The 24,265-nt window shown below is 52.4% G+C and overlaps 3 protein-coding genes across 3 annotated transcripts; 2 read left to right on the plus strand and 1 right to left on the minus strand.

The window, feature by feature from the left end:
* Positions 1-9,024: 9,024 nt before the first annotated feature.
* Positions 9,025-10,398, plus strand: CTHT_0002940 (uncharacterized protein; the record flags this gene model as incomplete). The annotated part of the gene is made up of 2 exons (XM_006690778.1): positions 9,025-9,944; positions 10,113-10,398. 2 exons carry the CDS (start codon positions 9,025-9,027, stop codon positions 10,396-10,398), a joined length of 1,206 nt encoding a protein of 401 aa, XP_006690841.1.
* A 5,758-nt stretch (positions 10,399-16,156) lies between these two features.
* On the minus strand, positions 16,157-17,593 carry CTHT_0002950 (putative U4/U6 small nuclear ribonucleoprotein; the record flags this gene model as incomplete). Its single annotated transcript, XM_006690779.1, has 1 exon — positions 16,157-17,593. One exon carries the CDS (start codon positions 17,591-17,593, stop codon positions 16,157-16,159), a length of 1,437 nt encoding a protein of 478 aa, XP_006690842.1.
* A 641-nt stretch (positions 17,594-18,234) lies between these two features.
* On the plus strand, positions 18,235-23,563 carry CTHT_0002960 (DNA-directed RNA polymerase-like protein; the record flags this gene model as incomplete). Its single annotated transcript, XM_006690780.1, has 4 exons — positions 18,235-18,416; positions 18,476-23,197; positions 23,260-23,333; positions 23,400-23,563. The coding sequence occupies 4 exons, from the start codon at positions 18,235-18,237 to the stop codon at positions 23,561-23,563; spliced, it is 5,142 nt and encodes a 1,713-aa protein (XP_006690843.1).
* Between the last annotated feature and the right edge of the window lie 702 nt (positions 23,564-24,265).

Consider the following 24,265-nt stretch of genomic DNA (forward strand, 5'->3'; position numbering starts at 1 on the left):
AAACGCGCCAAGCCACGTGAGCGAGACCCATATGGTCGAAGTCCCCCTTTTTTCCGAATCGTTGTCTAACTCTACGTACCGAGATTTCGTCGGCTTTTCATCCGACATAAGCCAGCTTTCAGTGGTATAATGCCATGTTTTTGTGCAAATTTCCCTTGGCCCCCAAAACTCTTTCGGTTGCGCCCTTCAAGAGAGTCAGTCTATCGCGCAGTAAAACTGCACCTTATGGGGTTTGTGCGATCATCGTTTTTCAGCTCAAAGACACTACAACAAGGCCCTTCAAAAATGCTTGCAGCTATCTCTTTTCATTATTTCCCGAGTCCGGTTGAAACATGTTCTTTACATTTCCCAATCAACAACGTCATCACCCTCTCTCTGCGTTACTGCGGTGCTCGAACACTGACCACCTGCCAAGGGGATAACCCTCTACCCTTTCAAAAAAGGGTTGATCCTCACATGTCAAGCGATCGGCTGTGATACAGCATTTGTGTCTACTGCTGTCAGCTTTTTTTCTCGCTTCAGTGGTCTTATAGCCTTATCTTTTGTTGTGTCTCCCATAGGGAATGCCTGTTTCGCCGGTTCTCCTGACTTAGCTATCACCTCGCCGCTATATATTGTATTGAACTGAGAAGGGATTAAGAGGCATCGGGGCTGCCTGAGCCAGTGTCAAGTTCGAAATAGGGTTCATATACCCGTTTCCCTGGGCCGCTTAATGATGGCCGTGTGCTTGCTTCTGAGTTGAAACCTGATAACCAATTGACAGACCTGGCTAATGTGACCAATGGTTCCGACTACTTAGGCTCAGTTGCATGTGGAAGACCGCCAGTTGCAAATCACACATGTCCTGCTGCTTTTGGATCAAGTTTCATGGCACTATACAACGCTGAGGAATAAATTACCCGGCTAGGTACCCAAGAAAGTTCTGGATGATAGGCATCTTTGTGTCACCGTGTCAACATTTCCAACCTTCACCTTCCCAGATTAAGCCCGCTCTGAGCGAGAGAACTAACCTTCAAACATTAATTCGCGGAGTTCACCGCTCTTGTCTTGAATCACTGACACGTTGGATAGCTTTACTGACTACACTGCCTATGGAGCAAGCATCTATCTCCTCATCGAAAAGGAACCGCCCCCGTCGCTAAGAGCTTGGAGGATCTGTTTCAAGGACACAGGCTGGAGCAGCTGACACCCCTGATAAGGCTGTTGGTCTTCGCCTTACTTCTTCCATCTGCTTCTTTCCCACACTCACCTCGGCTTGCTCGCCACTCAGCTGCACTGGTACGCAGGATCTGCCGAGATATCCCCGGGGCTCTCGAGAACATCTCGCTTGCTCCTCCGCAGCAGGAGCGTGGGTTTGGGGGGGGAGAAGATTCAAGCAAGATCTGACCTACAAGTCGTGGTTCTCCAACAACGCTTTGCGTGGGCGACGGGCAAGCTAAACAAGCGACCCAGAGGCACAGAGTTCGCCATCGAAGTGTTCAAGAACACTATTACTGGGTCAACAGGCAACCACCAAAAGCAGGAGCGCGGCTACAAGAGGATGGCCCACCGGAAGAGACCACCTGAATGCAGGTACACACACTTACTCGTTGACCAGTCCGGACAAACCCGGCCACTGTAGCATATCGCCAACAACCAGTTTCAGTCTGAGGTGAGATAAGGAACGGTGATAATGATTGAAAAGAGTATCACATCTGTTCTCAACACACCGGTGTAAATCAATTCATGGCGTAGTGTTGACGTGTAGGACGCCGCAGGCTGGACTTACTCTTTTCACAACAAATCGCGTTGATGGAAAGATTTCCTACACTCCTCGTTGATCCTACACTCCTCGTGAAGGAACAGAATAACGCAGACTGTTTGATGTCTGTCTCAAAAATTAGTACCGAATTGGAAGGTCTCCATCATGAGAAGAATTATCGCTTGCAGCGAAACCATCAAGCTGAGGCGATGACGAGCTTCCCGAGGGTTCAGCTCGGATCAGTGCCCCTTATGCTGCCATCGAGCTCTCCGTTATTCCCATTCTATCTATTCAACATCACAATCTACTGTTTTTTGAACAGGAACCACCTGCAAAGACAGCGCTTCCCATTGGGACCAGGTCTTGTTGGATGTTGTTGACTACGCCACACCACCGCCTAGACCAGGCACCGAGTTAATCCGTGCGGGTGAAGTGCAAGCAGGTGACACAAACCAAGGCTGGGCAAGCGGGGGCTATTTCGCTCTGCCACAGAGGAATGTGCTGCGGTTGGGATGCCGACTCCGCTACCGGCCGGCAGTCGCTGATAACCTTATTAGGGTTTTATCGGCCCGGGGGTTGCAGTTGTGCATCGCATGCTGCCCTGTACGGTACGGAGTATTGATGGCGTTATTTCTGGGACAACTGTTGTTGGGCCCTCAGGCAGCGATGTTTTACAGGTGGCTGTGCTGATGTATGGTCAAAATCTGAAACGAGCCCAACAGTGCGGAGAGCTTCCCGAGTGGCTGTTTCAGAAGCCTTGTGCTCAGCTGATTTGACAAGAGAATTGTTCTGGAAGTTGTCAAAGACGTATGTATAAGTGAAAAGAATAAAAATAGCGGTTATGATGAATACGGACACTTTTTACTATATCGGTTTGAGTGCAGTGATAGTGTTGATAGTATACTGCGGTTTCGATTGAGTCTGTGGTGGTTGAGGGTCTTGTGCGCTGAGCAGCTTGAGTAACACGAGCCGTGCTCTTCGAGTGAGCATGTTGGTGAAGCCCTTCGGAAACCTTCAAATTGATGACCAGTACAACTAAATAACCAGCCAAGACAGTATGGCAAAAGAAGCTCTCAGCTGTGCCTCCCCCGACTTCGTGGGGGTGCCATGTGTTGATCAGCTTAACACATGAAAGTCTCAAGTGAAGTGTGGAAAGATGGTACAAGATTAGCTCAAGCGTAGAAAATTGGGTTGAAACAGTTCTATCCCAATATTATCCAAAGGCATTGTACAAACCTACCAAGATAGGTGTCGATGTAGAATAGCAATTGACTATAGACTTCTGACTTTCTGCCACAACATGCATCGAACGATCAGAACCCAGCGCTCTGTTCCCCATTCCAGGCTCTGCGTTGCATCTTTCCCAAACTCGCATCCTACATACCACCAATGAGCATATGCTTGTTCTTGTCGCCTACCAAGCCGTCGAAACTATGGAAAGGATAGTAGGTGCGTGCAACGGTCTGCCTGCACTAGTGTCGGTAGGTATATGTGCAGACTGCAGCCTCAGCCCATCTGCAGATGTTTCGTTTCAGTTTTGTGATTCCTGTCACCTTCAGAGGCCCATCCTCAAAGAAAGCCCGGTGTTGCATTGGTGTGGCTGTTGCCGACGATCATGAAACCCCCCTCACCCCTGTCAGCTGTACAGTTGATTAGCCGCCCTCCAATCAGAAGCAGAGCTATATTTGGAGAGCATGTGGTGGGTTCTTGTTGGTGATTGGACAAATGCGGGTATCACAGCAAAAAAGTGCGTGTGGTAATGTACAACACGTAGAACATCTTGGGGGTATGGAATGATAAGATGGTTGCTACAAGTCGGTTTATACACATGTTCACATGTTGTACAAAAAGCAATGTAGGCATTCGTATACACTAGCTCCAGACGAGAGTGAAACTGTTAGAAGCTGTTGAATGGTGCTGCAAGTGGAGGCCTAAAGCTGTGGAGTCTCTAGAATGTAATACCCCTCCAAGCTTCTACGACGACTGTTGACCTGCTTCCTGTTCTGGAATCCTCATCAGTCTTAAGAGATTGGTTATAAGGAGCATGTTAAAGCCCCCTCCAAGCTAAGACCAGCACTTAATAGCCGATAATTTCGTCATCATCAGATCGTCTATAGTTGGGCTGCTTCCCAATCTCCTTTCGTCAATCAACCTGCTGCTTTCGCAAGTGCCTCACGCTTATTTTCACAATCTATCATGTATGTCCAAGTCTGGTTAGTAGTTAAATTACAAGCACCGTAATTCTTGTTTGTTTCTCTTCGCATCAAGCGACGTGTGACGGGACCCACAAAACTGCGCTTGGCTCGCTTCTTGCGCTAAGGTTAGCGCAACGAAGATCCGCTGCAATCCCGCGCTGGAGACCGTCTCCACACCGCGTAACCCCGGCGTGGCTGTGCAAGGATATCCTTGTCTTGTTTCCCACTCTCTTGGCTATATTTGCTGTCTGGTGGGATAATTTTGCCCACTTTTGCCGTGGCTGCAGCAAATATGGGTAAAATACATATGCCTATGTAACTTGAGCTTGCAGGCGCGGTGGTGACAGTGCATCCATCCTCCTCTGTTGCTTGATCCGAGAGGGAAGTAGACTATTTTCATCGATAACATCACATCGCGATGTGCTGCCGCGCAGGCAACCGATCGTGGTTTGATAGGGCTAGACGAACACTTGCATTGTGCAATCTTGTACTCTCTAGCTCAGCTCTCCCGAATGCTGCTTCGAAGATTGAGAACTAATTGGTTGCAACGCGAATGCACATTGTTAATCAACTTTACATATGTACACAACTTGCTGATATCGGAATTGCTGATGACGAGCCCCCCGCCTGCCATCGTTCCCTTTTGCGATTCAAAATCTCTATCACATTTGACAATACCAATGACCAGATGCGATCCTGCAGCCACTACACCAGCCACTACACATGTTGTATGTTGTATCAATTGGCCAATCCAAGCGGCTGTTGGCTCAGGAAACAATTCCGTCTGCCATAGGTGGTCGGCTGTTGGTAAGCCAGCTGTTGATAAGCTTACTGAAGAAAACGCTGGTCTGATCAATTGCTGACTGTGTCGCGGTTGCTATGGCATACGACATTGGGATACCTCAAAGATCTGTTCTCGGTCAGCCCCACAACTAAGACATGAAAAGGATATCAAAGTCCGGTCCGGGTGGTCCCCCGGTGGCGCTAAGAGACCGGGGAAAGTGGGCCCTCGGATCTGCGATGGGGCTGGATCTCAGGATCTGCTCCAGATGCCCGGTTTACGGAGAGATGGAGAAGGGAAAGACATACCAGACAGCTTGGTAGTATTTACTTGCTCTCCAGATGACTGTGTAAGGGAAAACTATCACCCTGTGGAAGGCCATGAGATTGCATGACCGATCCGTACACGTAAAGCCAGGCATCTGGGTGCTGGATGCTTGGTGTTTTTGAGTGTTTCAAAATGAGAAGTGCATCACGACGGATGATTTCGGAATCAATCAGTGAACTTTCTTTCTGAAAGAGAATCCTAATGGAATGTGACGTTCCATGCTCGACCCCAAGGTCGAACAACCTGATTCCTTTACCAAGAAGGCTGGGTAAGGCAGCCAGCCATGAGTGATCCCGCTTGGCGCCCAGCACACAGTTCTGGAAGTGCAGCGCCGCACTTCGCTGGAACTCTGCTGGTGGGCATCAAAGATGAATGACCGTGTTTCAGATTCACTAGTTGCAGATCCTGTTCGGTCTGAACCCTTTCGGCGAGCGCATTTCGTCATTGACGGTTCAAGGCTGAGTTCCTACAAACGTCTTCTGTCTGCCTGGAGGAAGCGACAGAGATCGTAATTTCGGTTGTTGGTTGGTGCAAAGAGCGAGCCTATGAGCGAGCGCCAATCGCCGCCCCAACTCAGCCCAAAACTTCCCTCAATTCTCCACGAGCCAGGCCGCGGTAACCTCACAGATGGTGGTCGTCTGGAATAGCTTGTCACCACAACCAAAAAGCTTTACATGCACCTCAAAGCCTACACTAGCTAGGCAGGCTGTCGCCAGCAAAGACCCGTATACTTCAATGTTTCGAAAAGCCGTCATGTGTGCTTAGGAACGACGACGGGTTTGGGACTATCGAACCTTCGGTTCTTTCGGTGGAGTATTAGAGGCCACTCCTTCTTCTACGGTACTAGCTTGAACTGTCGGCGCTAGCGAGGCCATTCGGCGTTGCCTGTGACATCGGATGCATTTCTGTCCGATAAGAAGAGACTTGACTTTCTGAAACATGCATTCATCTGGCTGCTGAAACACGTGTATTTGTCTCAGGCTAGTAGCGTTGATAGATCTCTGCACTCGACCAGTTGTATTGTTGATAAACCACGCCGCTGGTCGGCAGCCCGGCAGCGGAACGGTTGCGGGAGCTAACTAACCATGAGGCCCAAACGAGCTTGGTTGACAAGAACCAAAAATGCACCAAGCAGCGCGGGAACAACGGGGCCGACGCAGATGCTAGGCCTAGCGCATCCCACTGTGGGCCTTTGTGAACTCGGTGGGCCATTCTGCCCGCAAATCGACCAGTGGCAAAACACTTTAAACCAGGGTTCAGGAGCACCAGCCAAATTGACGTCCCGAGCCCGCTTCGACCCGAAAATCGAGACTGGACACGAGAGAGATCAGCTTCTTGATCCAATATTGGATGAACAACCGATACAGAAGTGCCCAGTATTTGATGAATCGAGAATACAAGCACCATGCGACTTTAACACATCCTCAGGCAGCTGAAGTTGTCGCCTGGTTGGGCACAGTCATGAAGGATTGATTACAGAAGGCCAAGCTTGAGGTCTCGGCAACAAGATCGAGTTGTGGATTATGCTTTCTAGTTTGACAAATCAGAGGAGATCTGAGGCGGAGTCAAGCCCACTTCATGTCCCCAGACGCGTTCCTGCGCAGTGCGCACATTCCTGCAGCCTTTCCCGTTGCCCACGGCACATCACACACAGCCATCATTGAAGTTTGGTGATGACAACCCTAAGAAACATATCAAATGCCCACGTATCTCTGCATCAACTTGATGAATGCTACGTTTGCAACGCCACACTCAGGTTGAATCAATGTTGCCATGAGTATGGCCCCTTCCCGCGGTCCGGCTTGCGGCTCAGAGAACCCTTGGGGGCCAGTTCCCCGCCTGGGTTTTCTTTGGCTAACATACACTCTATATACATCAAGAAGTAAGTCTTGTTGTATATTGCAACAACAATGCTCGAGAATACCCACTTTAAAAGCTAGTGAATACTTCTGTCCAAGAACCTACGACAGACACACCAAGTTTCCGTGGCAGTTCTGCTACTCCACCCGACAGAAAACGAGTGCTTCTGATCAACCTCCACTACTGTTGCTCTTACAGAAGGAAATGCGGAATTGGCTGTAGAAGAGTTTTCGGTTGTTGAGTGCAACCTTTGAATCTCGATGGCGACTTTTCAGCTTCACAACAGCGATGGAAGACGCTTTTTATATATGTATGTATGTAGATAGCAGTCGTCACGGCATTACAGGTGACTCATTTGGCTTTTCAGAGACTAGGCGGACATGGCTTTAACACTTACACCACCTAAGTATGCTTTGTCAAGAAACATGCAAACTCTCACCTCCCCGAATACGACGGGATCTCGATGTTGGAAGCTCAAGTCACCAGCGTGAAGCTGTTCGATCCCATGTATCCGCCACAGTATCTCGGCCCGATGAATGGGTTGTATCTTCACTGTGTTGATGCGGTCGTCAGCGAACGACCTGTCCTCCAGTCCTCGGTCCTGTCCCTTGGACTTGGGTCTTCAACCGGCGGCACTTTATCAAAAATCGGCCACAAGCACAGCATGAGTTGTTTGCACAGCACACACGATTTCCTGCTGCGCGATGTGGACGGCCCGGGCCTAACTACCATAGCTGACCAGTCACCATGGCTCCTTCACGAGAATCCCGAGTATCGTCAGTGGCTATCTAGAGCAATGGCTGCAGCCACACAAATTCCTCAACACATAACACTTGATCAGATGACATAACCATTCAAACTGGGTAATCAGCGGCAGTCAGCACTTGAGGATACTATTGCTTGGCATATGTTCAGCATTTCCCGTGAGTACATTCATCCTGCTTGCAATGTGGATGCTTGAGGAATTTCTCGGGCCTGCACTACATGAAAAATCTTCGAGACAAAAGTGATCAACACTGTCATAATGGACCCCACAAAGCGACGAGCAAGAATTCACCAAGTTAAATCATCTCCGAGCCCAATCCTCTATGTTGGTTGAGCTTGCAGCCCCACTGGAGCTGGGGTGGAGCCTTCAGGTGACAGGGGTATGACAGGGGATGCGCAGGGAGGGGGTGTGTTCTTGTGTCCCAACTGCTTTCTAGACCCCTCCTCCTCCATGACTGTGATACCCAATGCGTGCAATTTGGTGTACCTACAGTTTCTATTTTCCTATCTTGCGACCTATTTTTTTCCGAAAAAGGAGGTTGCCTTTACATGTGAGGGTACACTACCTCACTCCCATGCGCCCAGCCACACCTCCCCCCCAAGAACTACACCCTCCATCACATTCTGGGACTAACCGCATCTCGTGTGCTGCCGACATCTTGTCTAACAGATCCCTCCTTTATTGGGATGGTACAATCCAGCCTTGTCTGCCCCATCGAGATGTCCCGGCGAGGGTGCGATTCGCCCCCGGGTGTTGACAGGGGTGGAGAGAGCAAATCTCGTCCCCCCCCCCCCCAATAGCGGCCCCTGTAGGTTGCGTGCATCGGGTCCTCAGATGAGCTGCTTTCTGTCACCCTGGTCATGTCCCGATTCTAAAGACATGCCTGCATCCATGTATGTACATATTATCTCGCCCCCAGCTCTTCAGAACCATTATAATAAGAAGCCAGGCAGAAGCATCATCAGTTCGTCAAACTTATAAGATACCCAGTGGCCTGTCTCACCTCCCACACCTCCCCCTTACAGCTCAGCGCAATTCATCACGAGTGGATGAGGCAACAGCACACAGGCACACTAGAGCAATCAGAGCCTTCACTGCTCTTCCTTCGGACATCTCCTATATCTTCCCCTCTTCCTACCTGCACCCAGAGGGCCTTGCCGTACCTGAACACCAATAGGACTCTTGACAAGTCTACTCCAATTTGGACCTCTTCTGGCCTCCACAGCTCAAGGACAAGACATACAGCGGGACTTGTGTGCCGTGGGCTTCTCACTTACACCCCCACAGCCAGCAACCTCAACACGCACCGCCAGATATTAAATAAGCCACGCCCCATCAGCGCCAGCACTTCAACATGACTACAATGGAGCTCACTCCTCCTCCTTCAATCGTGAGATCGCCTGCTTCTCCGACCCATACGTATTGCCCCTCTGAGAGGTCCTCGCTCGACTACCCTTCTCCCGGCTTAGTTGATCAACAATACAAGCTCTCCTCAATCTATGGGGACCAGTCTTGTGTCGTGAGTCCTCCGATGGAGCCTGATTCTTCTCTCCCTCCCCTCGACTCCATGGCACAGCACGAGTGGAATGCACTTCATCCGACTTCTTCGGCATCCGTGATGCCTAGCATCCTCTCGCCGGAGTATGACTCCTTTGGAAGTTATTCATACTCGCATGATGCCTACCACCAATCTCCAAACCAGCCTTCCGTGATCCACGCACCAACCCCTCCGCCTACTAGCTCGGCCCCTAGGTCCCCTGTTGCTCCTCCGAGGACGACCATGCCTGCATACACATCAGCAACTTCGATTCCTCCCCTGACCCCTCGCATCAAGATGGAAGGAGGTCCCGAGTACAACCAGACCATAGAAGCAGCTCAGTATCCATCGCCTCGATCGGCTCAAACTCCGTCCTATCCTTCCGAAAATGGTCCCTACGCAGGTAGCAGCACCTCCGGATACCTCTCTGATGGAACAGCCAACACAGCTTCCTGGAGCAAGCCTGAATATCAGCCCCTCGAGACAGACCACTTATACCCCCCTCCTCCTGTGCTCCAGCCTACCCCATTCCTCCAGGATGTCAAGCGGTTCCGGGTGCAACGGCCGCGCAGACAACAACGGCGTCTGACGACAAAGGAAGAAGCCAACTTCATCTGCGAGTTCAAGGGCTGTGGCAAGATGTTCAGCCGTAGTTACAACTACAAGGCACATCTGGAAACCCATGATGAGAAGCGTGAATATCCATTCCCTTGCCAGGTGCCCGATTGCAACAAGCGGTTCGTGCGCAAGACAGACTTACAAAGGCACCATGCGAGCGTGCATCTGCGCGAGAGGACTCATAAATGCGATTATTGCGGGAGGATGTTCGCGAGGAAGGATACCCTCAGAAGGTAGGAGACTTATACAGAAAGAGCCGAGAATACAGCAACTAACTATGAAGCTAGGCACATGGAGGATGGATGCTCAAAGCGCTTCGACATTGGTACCCTCGACATCCGGCCCGACGGTGCTGCCTCCTTCGAGAGCCTGCGGCCCCTGGGCCCTCCTCCCCCTCATACCCCTCTGGGCCACATGATTCCGCCGCCGCATACACCTGGCACTCTCCCTCCTATTGGTATCCCTCCTCCGCCTTTGCTCAGCTCCGTGCCCCCGGCATTGCGGCCCCGCGATCCCCAGACCACACTCTCTCACCTCACAGAGACACACTCGGGACACAGCTGGGGTCGGTGAAAGGTTATGAAGTACCGAGGTGCGGAAAATGTTTTGGGTCGAGATAATACCCTCTGTTTTTTTTCCAACACCGTCTGGCTTTTCTTTTCATTATATGGTTGGACATATGTGTACAGAGGTTGGGTAGATATGCTGCAGTGGGCTGGATGGCTGTGAGATGATACCAATGGATGGGATGGTTCTGGTCGGATCATGAGCAATTCTATTTTTCCTCATCTGTATAAATAGCTGGGCTATTGTACTGCATACTCTTTGACTGCGAGAGGAGAGAGGTTTGGGTTGTTACATGGATATACACGGAGGACTGGGAGTACTGGGATGATAATGGCTCTGTTCCTTGGTTATCTATTTCAATTAGCGTATGATAGAGATGTAGAAGAAGAGACACCAATTGTGGCCATTTCCATCTGATCACAGTGACTGTAGTGGATGTGACCGGCGGGGATGAAACGATACGATTCTCAAACCCACAGTGACAAGTCAGAGCTTCACACAATCGAAGACAGTTCCCTTTGAGGCATTCTCACTCAAGCGTGTCCTCCAACGATAAGAATAAGTCTGTGACCAGGTAGCAACTATCAATAATGTTGTAGCCTAGTACTTGAAAATTCATAGACTCAAATTCTATACATGTCACCCATCCCCCATGGAGGGCGCCAGACAGGCCGAATACAGACAGGTAAGTGCCAAAGCTCCACAGCCGCTTGTTTCGCCTTGCATCAGGAGGGTCTACCCAGCCAAGTCTGCGCTCCGTAGCCTGCCATCAATACCACCTCACTGTGATTCTGACATTCTGCATCTTAGCTCATTCTCTCGAGCACTTGAGTAGGTAGGTGGCGAGGGTCTCTTAGATCTCTCATTTGCAGGAGCCTTCGTTATGAGTCGTAACATGGGATCCCATTCGCTCGGGTTCGCCTTGGGGGCTGTGGCTCATCTGCGTTCGGCTTCGTTGGTTCGCTGCCAGAGCGGGAAGGAAGAGCGGATGCATGTATGTACGTCGGTGGTAGGGCGGCTGCTTCCCCTTTCCACCACTCAAGCATCCGTCATCTGACGGGAACCGATCGATACTTGCAAGTGGCATTTGAATGCAAAAAGCCACAAATTCCAAAACTTCGATAGGCCAGCCAATGCGGCGAATGCTTGCGACTACGGAAGCTGGAAATTTCCGTCCTCGATCGTTGCCCAACACCCCTCCGTGACAACCTAACATTACACCCTATCGCCCGGCCGCCCAACACCATTTGTGCAGGCACTTTCAGCCCGCCTAACAAAAAAACTATGACATCGGTACTGCCAAGTTTGTCCAGCAATCTTTTGGACATCGGCGTTTTATCCACGATCACTGCAGGCAAACAACAAGGCACGTCAAATAGGACCGATGCTGATTGCTGACCGAAGGGGCAGTGAGAGGAGGTTCTTGGGGGCCAGCGAGTGGCCGAATCGTAGAGCGTCTTATTGACACACAGCAGTGATGTGTTTTCGGTGTGAGGCTGACGCTATTTCTGCAAACAGCACTGCGCGCTGTAACGTTGAGCGGGCTCATCCTCACAGTATTATGAGCCTTGCCGAAACGAACCTATATCCGTATGAATTTGGGTACCATGTTGCACTACACCGCGGGACTGCGAACCATTGTCGCAAATTAGCTTTCGACGACATTGATGCAGGCCCTGGTTGTCACTGTTCATCAATGATCGATCTCTGTGCTTGCTTTCTATGTAAGATATGGGTGCAATTCTAATCATGGCTGCTACCTGTGCGCTAATTCTGCAGTGAAGTGTAATTCCCGATGTTGAGCGGCATGAGTTTTGCTCCCCATCCTCTCAAACGGTGTACCACAGTTTCGCAAGGCTTCTTCTACTATGGAATTCTTATGCAGGCCTCTGCGATCACCCAGCATTGCCCTGCTAATTCAGAGCCTAGTCTTCTGCGGTATCGCATGGTCCAAGCGCAGCCGTGTCAGGCAGAAAGCCTCTGAGGATAGGGAGGAGACATCGAGAAACTGGAATGTTGGAACCATTAATCTCATCAAAGAAGCTGGACGAGGTCGGAGTTGCAATCATCAGCCCTGCCCACAATACAACACCCCAGTCACCGAGCCCCGGTCCTCCCCCACGCTGGGAAATCTCCAGAACCGAAATGCGGCCAATCAGGTGTTGTCTAGATTTCGGTCTCGACCAACCCCAATCTACAAGATGTCCGAACCATTCCCAGTCGGGCTTCGTCTTTCGAGCCACCTAAAGCCGTTATGCCGGCATTTGTCAGAGGCGATGACGGGGCCGTAAGAACATCTGGGCAGTGAAGTTGTTATCTAAACAGACGCGGCAACCAAGAGAGGCATAGAAACTATGCCAGTATGTGTCAATATGGATGAGAAGGCAGATGTCATATGCTCAGCACGCGGATATTGCACCTATTGGGCCACCTCACGGCAAGTTTAGCTCAGCCATCGTCTCACAAAAAAGCTTGTGAACTTCCCTCTCAAGCAATTATGACTTTTTCTTCACTACCATCAAGCGCCCACGTAGCACGAAAGCGAACAAAGCCCTTCCCCCAGCCCCCAGAAGTTTGAAACCAACGAAAATCGCTACCGAGATGGCAGTCCACGCTACCCTCTGACAATTTACATCTCAAAGTTACAGTCACCATCAATCACAGTTTCCCTCCCTTAACACTCGAAGCTTTTGTGTAAGCCCAAAGAAGAGCTCGAGTGTGACTAGACATTGTAGCAGCGGGGGAATCCCTCTCTTTCAAAACCCTACACCATTGAGATCCTGGTCGTGCAAGGGTGCCTTGGCGCGTAAGAAAGATGACCAAGCCCTCTCTGATTGGTCCAACAGCCGCCTCCACCAATGATGGTCCTCGATCCAGGCAAATTGGGGTTCGAGCCCACCCCGATTGAATCTCCCATAAAGTCCGTCCCAGTTGAGCCAGGCCCTCATGACGCTGCATCTTGGAGACCAGACCAGACAGGAGGGACAACAAGCCAGGTCTGCGCGTGCAGCTGTGCCAGTGCATGTCTTGCATCCCTCACCAAGTTCCGTCCCATGAACTAAGAAAATCTGGGACGAGAAGATATGGCATGATAACGGGAAACGGAAAAGTTGATTGCTTGAGGTGGGTGCGCCTGAATGCTTAGGTGGGGTTCTTCTCAATTACCTGGTTCTCTCGCTCGGCACTGTGTATTGCACGCAGCTGCGTTGACACAAGACAACGTGACGTGAAGCGGGACGAAAGACTGGGCCTTGTTTCGTCTCAGCATTCGGCTGGAACCTGCCCTTTCAGCTCGTCACATTGTTATCCCGGAACCTTTGTTGGTGATTTGGCAGAACATTTAGCTTCTCAGCTGCAGATTTGACCGAACGCTGGACGACGACAACTACCAACCTCTGAGGGCCAAGGAGGACGGATTGCGCCAGGCTGAGCATATGCCACGCATTTGGTTTGCTGGCAATTTAGCCTGATAACTGTCGATGGGCTGAGCATTGGCACCTTCCAGTCTTCAACGTCTACTTGCTTACCCAGCTCGCCCCGCCAGATGCAATGCTGTGATCTGGGATTCTGAACTTCGCCCACGAGTTGTTGTGCCTAGAAAGCTGGAAGGATCGCTAAATACGACGTGAGGGTTGCGTTGGTTTCCAGGTACCATGTGTCACACACACGCTGCAAAAACCTGGATAATCAACCTGAGGCTCTCTGTTGGTAGTGATCTTGCCTTGCTTCGCTCGGCGTTATTTTACAATCATTAACCGCTGTTTGCGCTGAGCGTCACACTAGGCTTGCCGTCTAGTCGACCACACAATTTACCTCTCTACTTGACAGTGGCAAGTAACATTTTCACCTGACTCACATTCGTGGAGGGGTAAGGTGTTGAGTCCAGACTTTGGTGCTGCCAGTTGACCTGGGGGGTGGTGGGGGGGGGGGGGCCATTGACAGCATCCTATGCCGCACAGCGCCGAACAGGGGAAGCATCAACACCGCGCGCCCCCGGAGACGGGAGGATCACACGTGGGATCTTTAACCGGATCCTCAGGCGTGGGTTGCGAAGGATCTGTTTGGCGAATCTGACGAATCTTTCACATCCTACCCAGGGGCACGTTGTTGCGCCCACACATCATGGGTAAAGTCTATAGCGGTTTGCGGGGTTGTAGAGTCCTGCGTCCCTGGTAAGTCCTCATTGGGGCTGTAATGGATAGCGGCTTGACGTAGGGGTAATTGCTATCATTGGATCCCCGTGAGGAAACAGCATCAAGAAAGCTCACATGTATACTGAACCCCCGCCCGGCTCCGGGGACTTGGGCCGACACCGGCTGATCGGGTCGTAAGACCGGCTAGCTTACCCTGGCTTTGCCCGAAGCCCAAAAGCAATGATTTGGTTGACCACTTTTTCCACAACTGCCGATCAACGATGCTGCCAATGCATTCTGCTGGCACAAGCACGGGATAGTACAGCTGCGGTTCTACCAGAACCAGCAAACAGTTCCGCCTAGCGTTGACATCTCGAATGTTTTGTCGGTGATATGGCAGGCCAAGATCGTGGAGACCCCGCGTGAGAAGGAATGGGTAGATAGGGCTTTCGATCTTTTGACAGCTACCTGCACATACGGTGACAATGAAATAACCGTGATGTCACCTCGAACCGTCTTCATAGGCGGAAAAACTACCTTATTGGAACGCATCGACGAGGCGCTTTGGAAGATAGAGGTTCCATCTATCCACCTTATGTGCACGTGTCCATCACTGATGTCAACGGTAGTGTCGTAGAGATCCCGCATAGAAGTTTGCTAGCGGTTTTCTAGAAGGGCCGATTGACAGTTTAAGCTCGCAAAGGATCCGGCATCCACGCGGCACAGCTATGACCTTGGGGATGCGGAGGCGGGTCGATCAGGTTCCCCTCCTCACGTGTGCGCTTCCAAGACCTCGGGTTTGCTTAGCTCGTAAGGTGGTTTTACTTTCATTAAAGGTTCAAGATCATCAGTAACATCCGATGGGGCTGTACATACACAGTTGAGGCCTATATCTTTCAACCTACCGTCCTGGGAAGCTGGCAAGAGGGAAAGGGTCTTGGAGATGGCAAACGATGGAATTGGGGCTATAGAGAGTTTCGAAGAACGGAGTGTTACAGCTGTGAGATGATGTTGGGATATTCGAGCGATCTAACGTTGTTGCAGCCTGAGCTGTGCGTTGTCGAACCAGGATTAGGTTTAGATCTGCCGAGCAGATCCTCGAACTACCAGAAGTCGGCAACTCCGTAGAATTTAGGGCCCAGACATCTCGTTGTTCCCATGCGTTTAGACCAGCTGCAAGTAAGCTAGCTGTCTGTGTTGACGAGAACTCTAGATCATACTCACAGCCTGTTCCTGGACCGAGATTCTTTAATCATGACAACCACCGGGAGTGTAAATGGCTACCAGTTTCATGACCTTGGCACAGTAGAGAGCGTAGGTGATACCCTGAGTGTTTATTGCATCCTTGTGAATGGTAGTGACAAGGAGCAAGACCATATCTCCTCTAGACGGTATAGTAAAAGTATTCGCATGTCCTTTCAACTCGTTGCTTCTTGACGCATCTCAGACCCTATTTCCCTCTGTAAGCACCGGCAAGAATCGAATGCCATTAACGCACATGACCAAAACAATACTTGTAAACTTTTGGGTATTCTGAGGCTTGTAAGCCCAGCAATGAATTGCACCTCCTTCCCCCCCCCCACCCCGGGCGCCAGATTGATCATGGGAAGTCATACTCGACTCCATGTTCATCACTGGATATTCTTGGCCTGCGTCCAGAAAGTATCCAGCTTCTTCTGAGCCAAAAACTCCCTGGCCTCCTGATCTGTCTCACAGATCTTTGTTCCCCATTTTTTGAAGGACTGAGCCTTGACCTCGCCCTCGAAGACCAACACGCACTTGTTGTGCGACAAGTCTTTCAAGTTGCCCTTCTCGTCCTCTGCCTTGAGCCAATCTCGGACGGGGATACCATTACCACCCTCTTTCTCGCGCGGCGGCAGCGACTCCGTCCAGTCAATGCGACGCATCATCAGCTTCTTGTAGTTGTTGATGCTGTGCTCGCCACCCTCGACAATGACAAGGTTGAATTTAGGATTCATGATGCACACCCCGCTGAGGCCATTTTGCGTGGCGTTGATGCTAATCTTATACCGGTGCTGACCGTTGGCCAAGCTGTTGATCTTGAACACAAGCATGTGGATACCCTTGGCCGCATCCTTGGCCTGATTCTGCAGCAGTTTCTCGTGCCGCTGCTCCTTGGTGAGCTTGCGCGCCTCGTTGGCCGCCATGTGCTTCTCGAACCGCTCCTGAATCTCGCGATTGACGCGCGCTTCGACTGCCGTTGGGTCCTTGACGGCTTCCTCGCCGAGGACGCGCATCAGGTTAGACTTCTTCACCTTGGGCGGCGGCGCTGGTTCGAGACCCAGGCGGATCTTGGCCTGCTTTTCCTTGAGCTCCATCATGCGACGCTGTCGCCGGAGCTTGGCTTGCTCCTTTGGCGTCAGGTACATGGGCTTCGGCGGCGGTGCAAGCTTGTCTTGCGGCGGCTCAATGGCGACGGGGTGCTGGATATATATTGTGATAATGCTATCCGGCGTTCTTAATTTGATGGAGTCGGGGATGTTGCTGTAATCCTTGCCGTCGATAAGGCCCTCATCCCACCACTCAAGCTCCGGAGGAGCCTCAACAACGAATGCCTTTTCCACGTCGCGGTCCTCGTCTAAACCTGCCTTGCGCGCCTGCTCGGCAATGCGCTTCTTCATCTCTTCCAGAGCAGCCTGCCTGCGGAGCGCATTTGCCTGCGCAATGTACTTGCCCTTCTGGTTAAAAATAAGCTGCCTTGGCGCCCTCTCCCTGCCCGCTGGTGTTCCGCTGGTGTCAAGGTAGGGGTTCTCCTTGGGTCCATCGGCCGTCGGCTTCCCCTTAGGACCGGGCTTTGAAGCATCTTGTGTAGAGCGTAACCCAATGGCTGACTTGAGCGGGTCTCCTGGCTTAGTTGGCGCATTGAGATCGGCAAGAGCTGGGTGGAGAGGTGTGTTGAGACCACCCTTCGCTTTAGAGCTGCTGATGGCGGCTGCGACGCGAGCTTTCAGGGCTGCGAACCGGTCGGCAGCCGATTCGGGCTTTTGAACCCTCGATGTAGCGTCATGGCGAGGGCCCAGCCCGCCAATCTGCTGGCTGCGATCCATGATCAAAGCATGCGCTGGGGGAATTTCCGCGTGATGAGTGCGATGGGCGACTGAGCAGTCGGCGAGAGTATTGTCGGGCCTTGGGCTCAACTAGTGATCCCGACGATCAAGAACCAAACTCTCAAACAGCGCTCAAGCTGACAAATTATTCTGGCAGTTGCGCGACTAAGCACGATCGGCCGGCGAGTGCTAGGGGCGGGATGTGATGGGGGATGGGAGTACAGCCAGGTGCAGGTGCAAATCGAGAGACGCGGCTTCGAGGTCGAAGGCTTGGAAATGCCGTTCTGCCGTTTATTCTGGCGTTACGCAGCCAGGACGTCGTTTGCCTTAGAGTTCAGCTCTTGGTGCATGCCAAGGCCAGCCTTGGCCCCACTCTTAGACACCCGCTCCCACATGTGGGGTTCTGCCGCCCTTCACCGCCAAAAAATATTCACCTTCGAGTTCTGTCTCCAAATCCCCACCAATCACTGACCGGCGCCCTCAAAGAGTGCGACCGCAGAACGAAGAGTGCGACTCGAATGCTCTCCTCTTCGATCGCGCAGTCCGCCAAAAAATCGACCAAAATTCATAAGACATCTAGTTGATCCACGGGTTCTTGGATTGCCGGGCCATTTGGTCTAATTGCCCAGATTCTGCTCGGCATGAATATCGCACAGCCCGTGGGATCGTCGCTGGAAAGCGTCGAGTTCACTTTTCTTTCGCCCGATGAAATCCGCGCCATCTCCGTCAAGCGCATTGAAAATGACAGCACCTTCGACAGCCTGCTGAACCCCGTGCCGGGGGGTCTCTACGATCCGGCGCTCGGATCGTGGGGCGATGCTCTGTAAGGCCGTCGACGGCAGCGGAATGTCATCTGGTTTTGCTCAGACTGACGCTCTCTAGATGCCGCACATGCAACCTCAACCAGGCCCAATGTCCTGGCCATCCGGGCCATATCGAGCTTCCCGTGCCCGTTTATCATCCAGTCTTCATGGACCAGGCCTATCGTCTCCTTCGAGCCCAGTGCGTCTACTGCCATCGCTTCCGACTCCCCCGCCACGAGATCCACAGGTACATCTGCATGTTCCGTTTGCTGCAGGTTGGCCTGGTTCATGAGGCCCAAATGATCGATTCGTTTTCAGTGAGCGACCTTGGTGAGCAGGTCAGAAAACTGCAATTGAACGATGTGCCGGATATTGAGGATGACGAAGCCCAAGAAGAGGGCAACAACATCCACGACAGCACTATGCGCACCCGGGAGGCCTATGTGCGCCAGGTGTTGCAGAACTACAGGAAGAGGGTCAGCATCGGCGACATTCGCAAAGGGAAGCATGAGGGTGCGGCTGAAATGAGGCGCACCCTGGTCAAGGAGTTCCTCGCCCAGATGGTTAAGGAGAAAAGGTGCAGGTCTTGCGATGGCATCTCTCCTGTTTACCGGAAGGACCGCTGGGTCAAGATCTATGAGCGCGATTTGACCGAAAAGGAGAAGGCCGCCATGGCTCAAGCTGGAAGGAAGCGGACCGACGCTCTCGCCTTGGCCCGGAAGGCTAAGAAGCACGAGGACGGCATGAATGACGAGGGGATTGCCGACATGGAATTGACCGATGACTCCTCCGAGGAACACGACAGCGAAGGCGAGGGTGAAGAACTGGACGAGAACGGTGATGTTGTAATGACGGATGCCGCCACCAAGACAAAGCAAAAGACCGTCAAGGCCCCGAAACCCAACCAGCGCTACCTCAGCACCATGGAGGTCAGGGAGCGGCTCAACCTACTCTTTGAACGGGAGCAAGAGTTGCTTTCCCTCCTCTACAGCGCGAAGCCTCGTCCCAAGAATTCCCCTCCGCTTACCGCAGACATGTTCTTTATTACGACCCTCCTCGTCCCTCCGAACCGCTACCGCCCCGAGGCTCGTATGGGCGACAACCAAATCTCCGAAGCTCAGCAAAATAACCTCTACAAAATGATTATTCGAGCAGCGTCGCGGGTAGCACAGATCTCGCGCGAGATTGCTGGCAACAAGGATGCCGCAAATGAAGGCCGTGCCATCAGGGACATGAGCCATCTGTACCAAGCATGGACAGAGCTTCAAGATGCGGTTAACTCCCTGATTGACCGTGACAAGAACCCGATCCAAGGCGCAGCCGCAAAGCGGAATGAGGAAGGCATCAAGCAAAAACTTGAGAAGAAGGAGGGTCTCTTCCGGAAGAACATGATGGGCAAGCGAGTCAACTTCGCTGCTCGTAGTGTCATTTCCCCCGATCCCAACATTGAGACCAACGAGATCGGTGTCCCCCCTGTTTTTGCTCGAAAGCTCACCTACCCCGAGCCCGTGACGAGCCACAACTTCAAAGATCTCCAGCAAGCGGTTATCAATGGCTGCGATAAGTGGCCCGGCGCGTCGGCCATAGAAAACGAGAATGGCCAGATTATCAACTTGCGGTCGAAGTCGCTAGAGGACCGTATCGCGTTGGCCAACCAGCTTCTGGCCCCGACCGGGAATAACTTCAGTGGTGTGCGCAACAAAAAGGTTCACAGGCACCTTACCAACGGTGATGTCGTCTTGATGAACCGCCAGCCAACCCTCCACAAGCCCTCTATCATGGGGCATCGTGTCAGGGTCCTGCCCGGAGAGAAGACCATCCGCATGCACTACGCCAACTGCAATACCTACAATGCCGACTTCGACGGTGACGAGATGAACATGCATTTCCCTCAAAACGAGATTGCCCGTGCCGAAGCCCTCCAGCTGGCCGACACAGATCACCAGTATATTTCCGGCACGGCCGGAAACCCGCTTCGTGGTCTCATCCAGGATCACTTGTCTGTTTCCGTGATGTTGTGCAGCAAAGACACCTTCTTCGACCGGAGAACATACCAGCAGCTCATCTACGCCGCTCTTCGGCCAGAGAGTGGCCACATTACCGGAGAGAGGATTGAGCTTGTTCCTCCTGCGATCTTCAAACCGGTGCCGCGCTGGACTGGCAAGCAGGTGATCACCACTATTCTAAAGAATATCCGGCCTCCAGACTGCGGCGACTTGTGGATGAACAGCAGTGCCAAAATCAAGAGCCGCAGCTGGGGCCCTGACTCGATGGAGGGGACTGTTATGTTCCGCGATGGCGAGTTTATCTCTGGTATCCTCGATAAGTCACAGTTAGGTCCGAGCGATGGCGGCTTCATCCACGCTGTCCACGAAGTCTACGGACCATCTGTTGCCGGAAAGCTTCTCAGTGGTATGGGCCGGCTGCTGAACCGGTACCTGGCCATGGTCGCTTTCACTTGCGGCATGGACGATCTTCGCATGACACCAGAGGGCGAGAAGAACCGCAAGGAGATCATCAAGGCAGCGGCTAACATTGGTCTGGAGGTAGCTGCTAAGTATGTCTCGCTTGAGGATCAAAAGCCTACCAAGGATGACCCACTACTCTTGGAGCGCCTGGAGGAGGTTCTCAGGGACGATAAGAAGCAAGAGGGTCTTGAATTGCTTACCAACCAGGCCTGCGCGAAGCTTTCTACTGCCATTACAGAGAAATGCTTGCCCGCTGGCCTTGAGAAGCAGTTCCCCCAGAACCACATGCAAAGCATGACAATTTCCGGTGCCAAGGGCAGTCCCGTCAACGCCAACCTTATCTCTTGCAACCTGGGTCAGCAAGTCTTAGAAGGTCGTCGCGTACCTGTCATGGTCAGCGGTAAGACTTTGCCCAGCTTCAAGCCCTTCGACACCGACGTGAGGGCGGGTGGTTACATCGTCAACCGTTTCTTGACGGGCATCCGCCCGCAGGAGTACTACTTCCATCACATGGCCGGTCGAGAAGGACTGATCGATACGGCCGTCAAAACATCTCGCTCAGGCTACCTGCAGAGGTGTCTTATCAAGGGCATGGAAGGCCTCAGGGTTGCGTACGACTCAACGGTGCGTGATTCGGATGGCTCGGTGGTGCAGTTCCTGTTTGGCGAGGACGGCATCGACATCTCGAAGCAAAAGTATTTGAATGACTTCGAATTCGTCCTGCGCAACCTTGACTCCCAGCTTCCGCAGATCCGGTACCATGAGCCCGGCGTACAGGCGCTGTTCGAGCACAAGGATGAGGTCATCAAACGAATGAAGAGTGCCATCCGGTCGGCCAACAGCCGTGATCCGCTGAACCCGGTGCAGAACGAGCTCGACCCCAGCACGTTCGGCTTCGCGACATCAGAGAAGTTCTTCGCCAAGATGATGGAGTACGTCAAGAACAACAAGGACGGCTTGATCAAGGAGAAGGGCTCGAAGGAGAGCAAGAAGGGGACCATTTCGCGGAAGACGGCTGAAAAGATCCTAGCGGCCAAGTACATCCGTTCATTGGTAGAGCCCGGTGAGGCGGTTGGTATCGTTGCCGGTCAGTCTATCGGCGAGCCGTCCACACAGATGACACTGAACACGTTCCACCTGGCTGGTCACTCGGCCAAGAACGTCACTCTCGGTATCCCTCGTCTTCGCGAAATTCTCATGACTGCCAGCGCCAGGATCTCGACGCCAGCCATGACTCTTGTGGTCAACGAGGAGCTCTCCGTGGAGGATGCGGAAAAGTTCGCCAAGTCGATCAGTGCCCTGGCGTTGATGCACGTTACGAACGAAGCCGTCGTGAGGGAAGAGGTCGGCCGCGGTCTAGGACTGCCGGTTGCCAAGAAGTTCCATATCCGGTTGCGGTTCTTCGAGGCTGAGGAGTACACGAAGATGTACGCGATCACCATCCACGACGTGCTCAACACCGTGGAGCGGAAGTTTATCCCGCTGCTGTGCAGCCTGACTAAGAAGGAAATCAAGAAGAAGCTCAAGGAGCACAGCGCTGCGACACCCGAGATCGGTGTCAAGGTCGGCACCGTGGAGATGGCGCCCACCGGGGCTGAGCGTGAGAGCGGTGGCGACGAGGATGATGACGACGACGATGTCGATGACGATGCCACGGGCGCCGCTCTCAAGGCCAAGCGCTCCGAGGCTGTTTCGTACGGTCCGAATGATGATGACGACGATGCCATTCAGCAGCAATTACAACGCGAGACAGAAGATGCTGAGGAGGGCGAAGAGCAGCTCGAGTTCGACGATGAAGCGTACGGTGGTAGCCCCGAACCTGAGGATGGTCTGGGTGACCAGATGGACACCATCCGGTCCAAGACGCGCGAGGACCGCATTAAAAATAAGAATGAGCACGTTGCCCGGTTCCGGTGCGACGAGAAGGGTGGCGAGTGGGTTGAGTTCTGGCTCGAGTACGAGCCCACGATCCCCAAGATCCTCATGCTCAGTCTGGTCCAGGAGGCGGTCAAGAAGTCTACCATCCAGCAGATCCCAGGCATTGGCAGTGCCACGTTCGAGCCTAAGTACAAAAAGGATCCTGTCACCGGCGAGCAGGTCGTCGTCGAGAAGCTGGTGCACACATCGGGCTCCAACATCCGCGCCATGCAGCAGTATGGCGACTACATCAACCCGAACCGGATCCAAACCAACGACATCGCGCAGGTACTGGAGGTCTATGGCGTCGAGGCTTGCCGCAATAACATCGTGCGCGAACTCAGCAGTGTTTTTGCCGGCCACGGTATCGCTGTCGATCAACGCCATCTGAACCTCATTGCCGACTTCATGACCAGGTATGATGACACTTTCGATTACTTGACTCAAGCGTGGGGGAGTTACTAATGAAATGTAACAGGAACGGCGGCTTTACGCCCTTCAACCGTATCGGCCTGACTCACAACGTGAGCCCATTCACCAAGATGAGCTACGGTAAGGCATACTTCCTGCCACGACAATCTTGAAAGGCCGCGCACAGCTAACAACGGAATGCCACAGAAACCACGGTCGGCTTCCTCAAGGATGCAGTCCTCGATGGTGATTGGGACACTCTTGCCACACCATCCAGCAGATTGGTGGTTGGCAAGCTCGGCACCATGGGTACGGGCTCGTTCGACGTCCTAACACGGGTGCCGACCGAGCATCGGGTCACTGCGTTTTAAGAAAATGGGACATAAAAACAACCGGGTGTTTTCTTGGTGTTGTGGTATGTAGCATTGTAAGGATGGAATTTGAAGTTGATAATTGTTTTTCTTTTTTGAACCTTTGAATGCATTTTCGGTCGAGAGGGGAAAGTCACGGCAAGGAGGTTGGCTTGGTGAGTAGGATAGACAAAGTACACACGCAAGCATGGAGGCGGGATGTACATGGACGTGTAGGTAAGGAAGGTAAGGTGAGATGTGTGGTTACTGTGGGCATGGCAAAGCAACATGTCATGAGCAGAGTTCTGCAAGCAAAAAGACCCTAATAATCATCTGTTCGGTTTCTTCGTAACTTGATCCCATCTCGAGTCGTTGATGAGAGTGAAGATGGCCCAGTAGACGGTCAGTGGTGGAGCCCTCTGGTGAACCCCAAGCAAACTACCCCGCGTTGCCCGCCAGACCAGACCCCAACATCCTCGGTTCGCTTCCTCGGCACGGAGATACCAAGTGCGGTTATGCTTGCAGCAAGCCTAACTCAAGTAGGGAGATTATGGTCAATGATTCCCCAAAGTCCGGCTCTAGGGGGCGGAAGTCTGTGGGAAGCTTCCGCGTTTAAAACATGGGAGTTTGGTTGTCCGGTCGTGTGTCCATCCTCTCTCCGCAGGGCGTGCGTGCATATACTTAAAAGGACGGTGATGCCCCAGACTGATTGGCATCTTTGAT

The sequence above is a fragment of the Thermochaetoides thermophila genome (genome assembly GCF_000221225.1).
Source record: "Thermochaetoides thermophila DSM 1495 unplaced genomic scaffold scf7180000011806, whole genome shotgun sequence".
Lineage (NCBI taxonomy): Eukaryota > Fungi > Ascomycota > Sordariomycetes > Sordariales > Chaetomiaceae > Thermochaetoides > Thermochaetoides thermophila.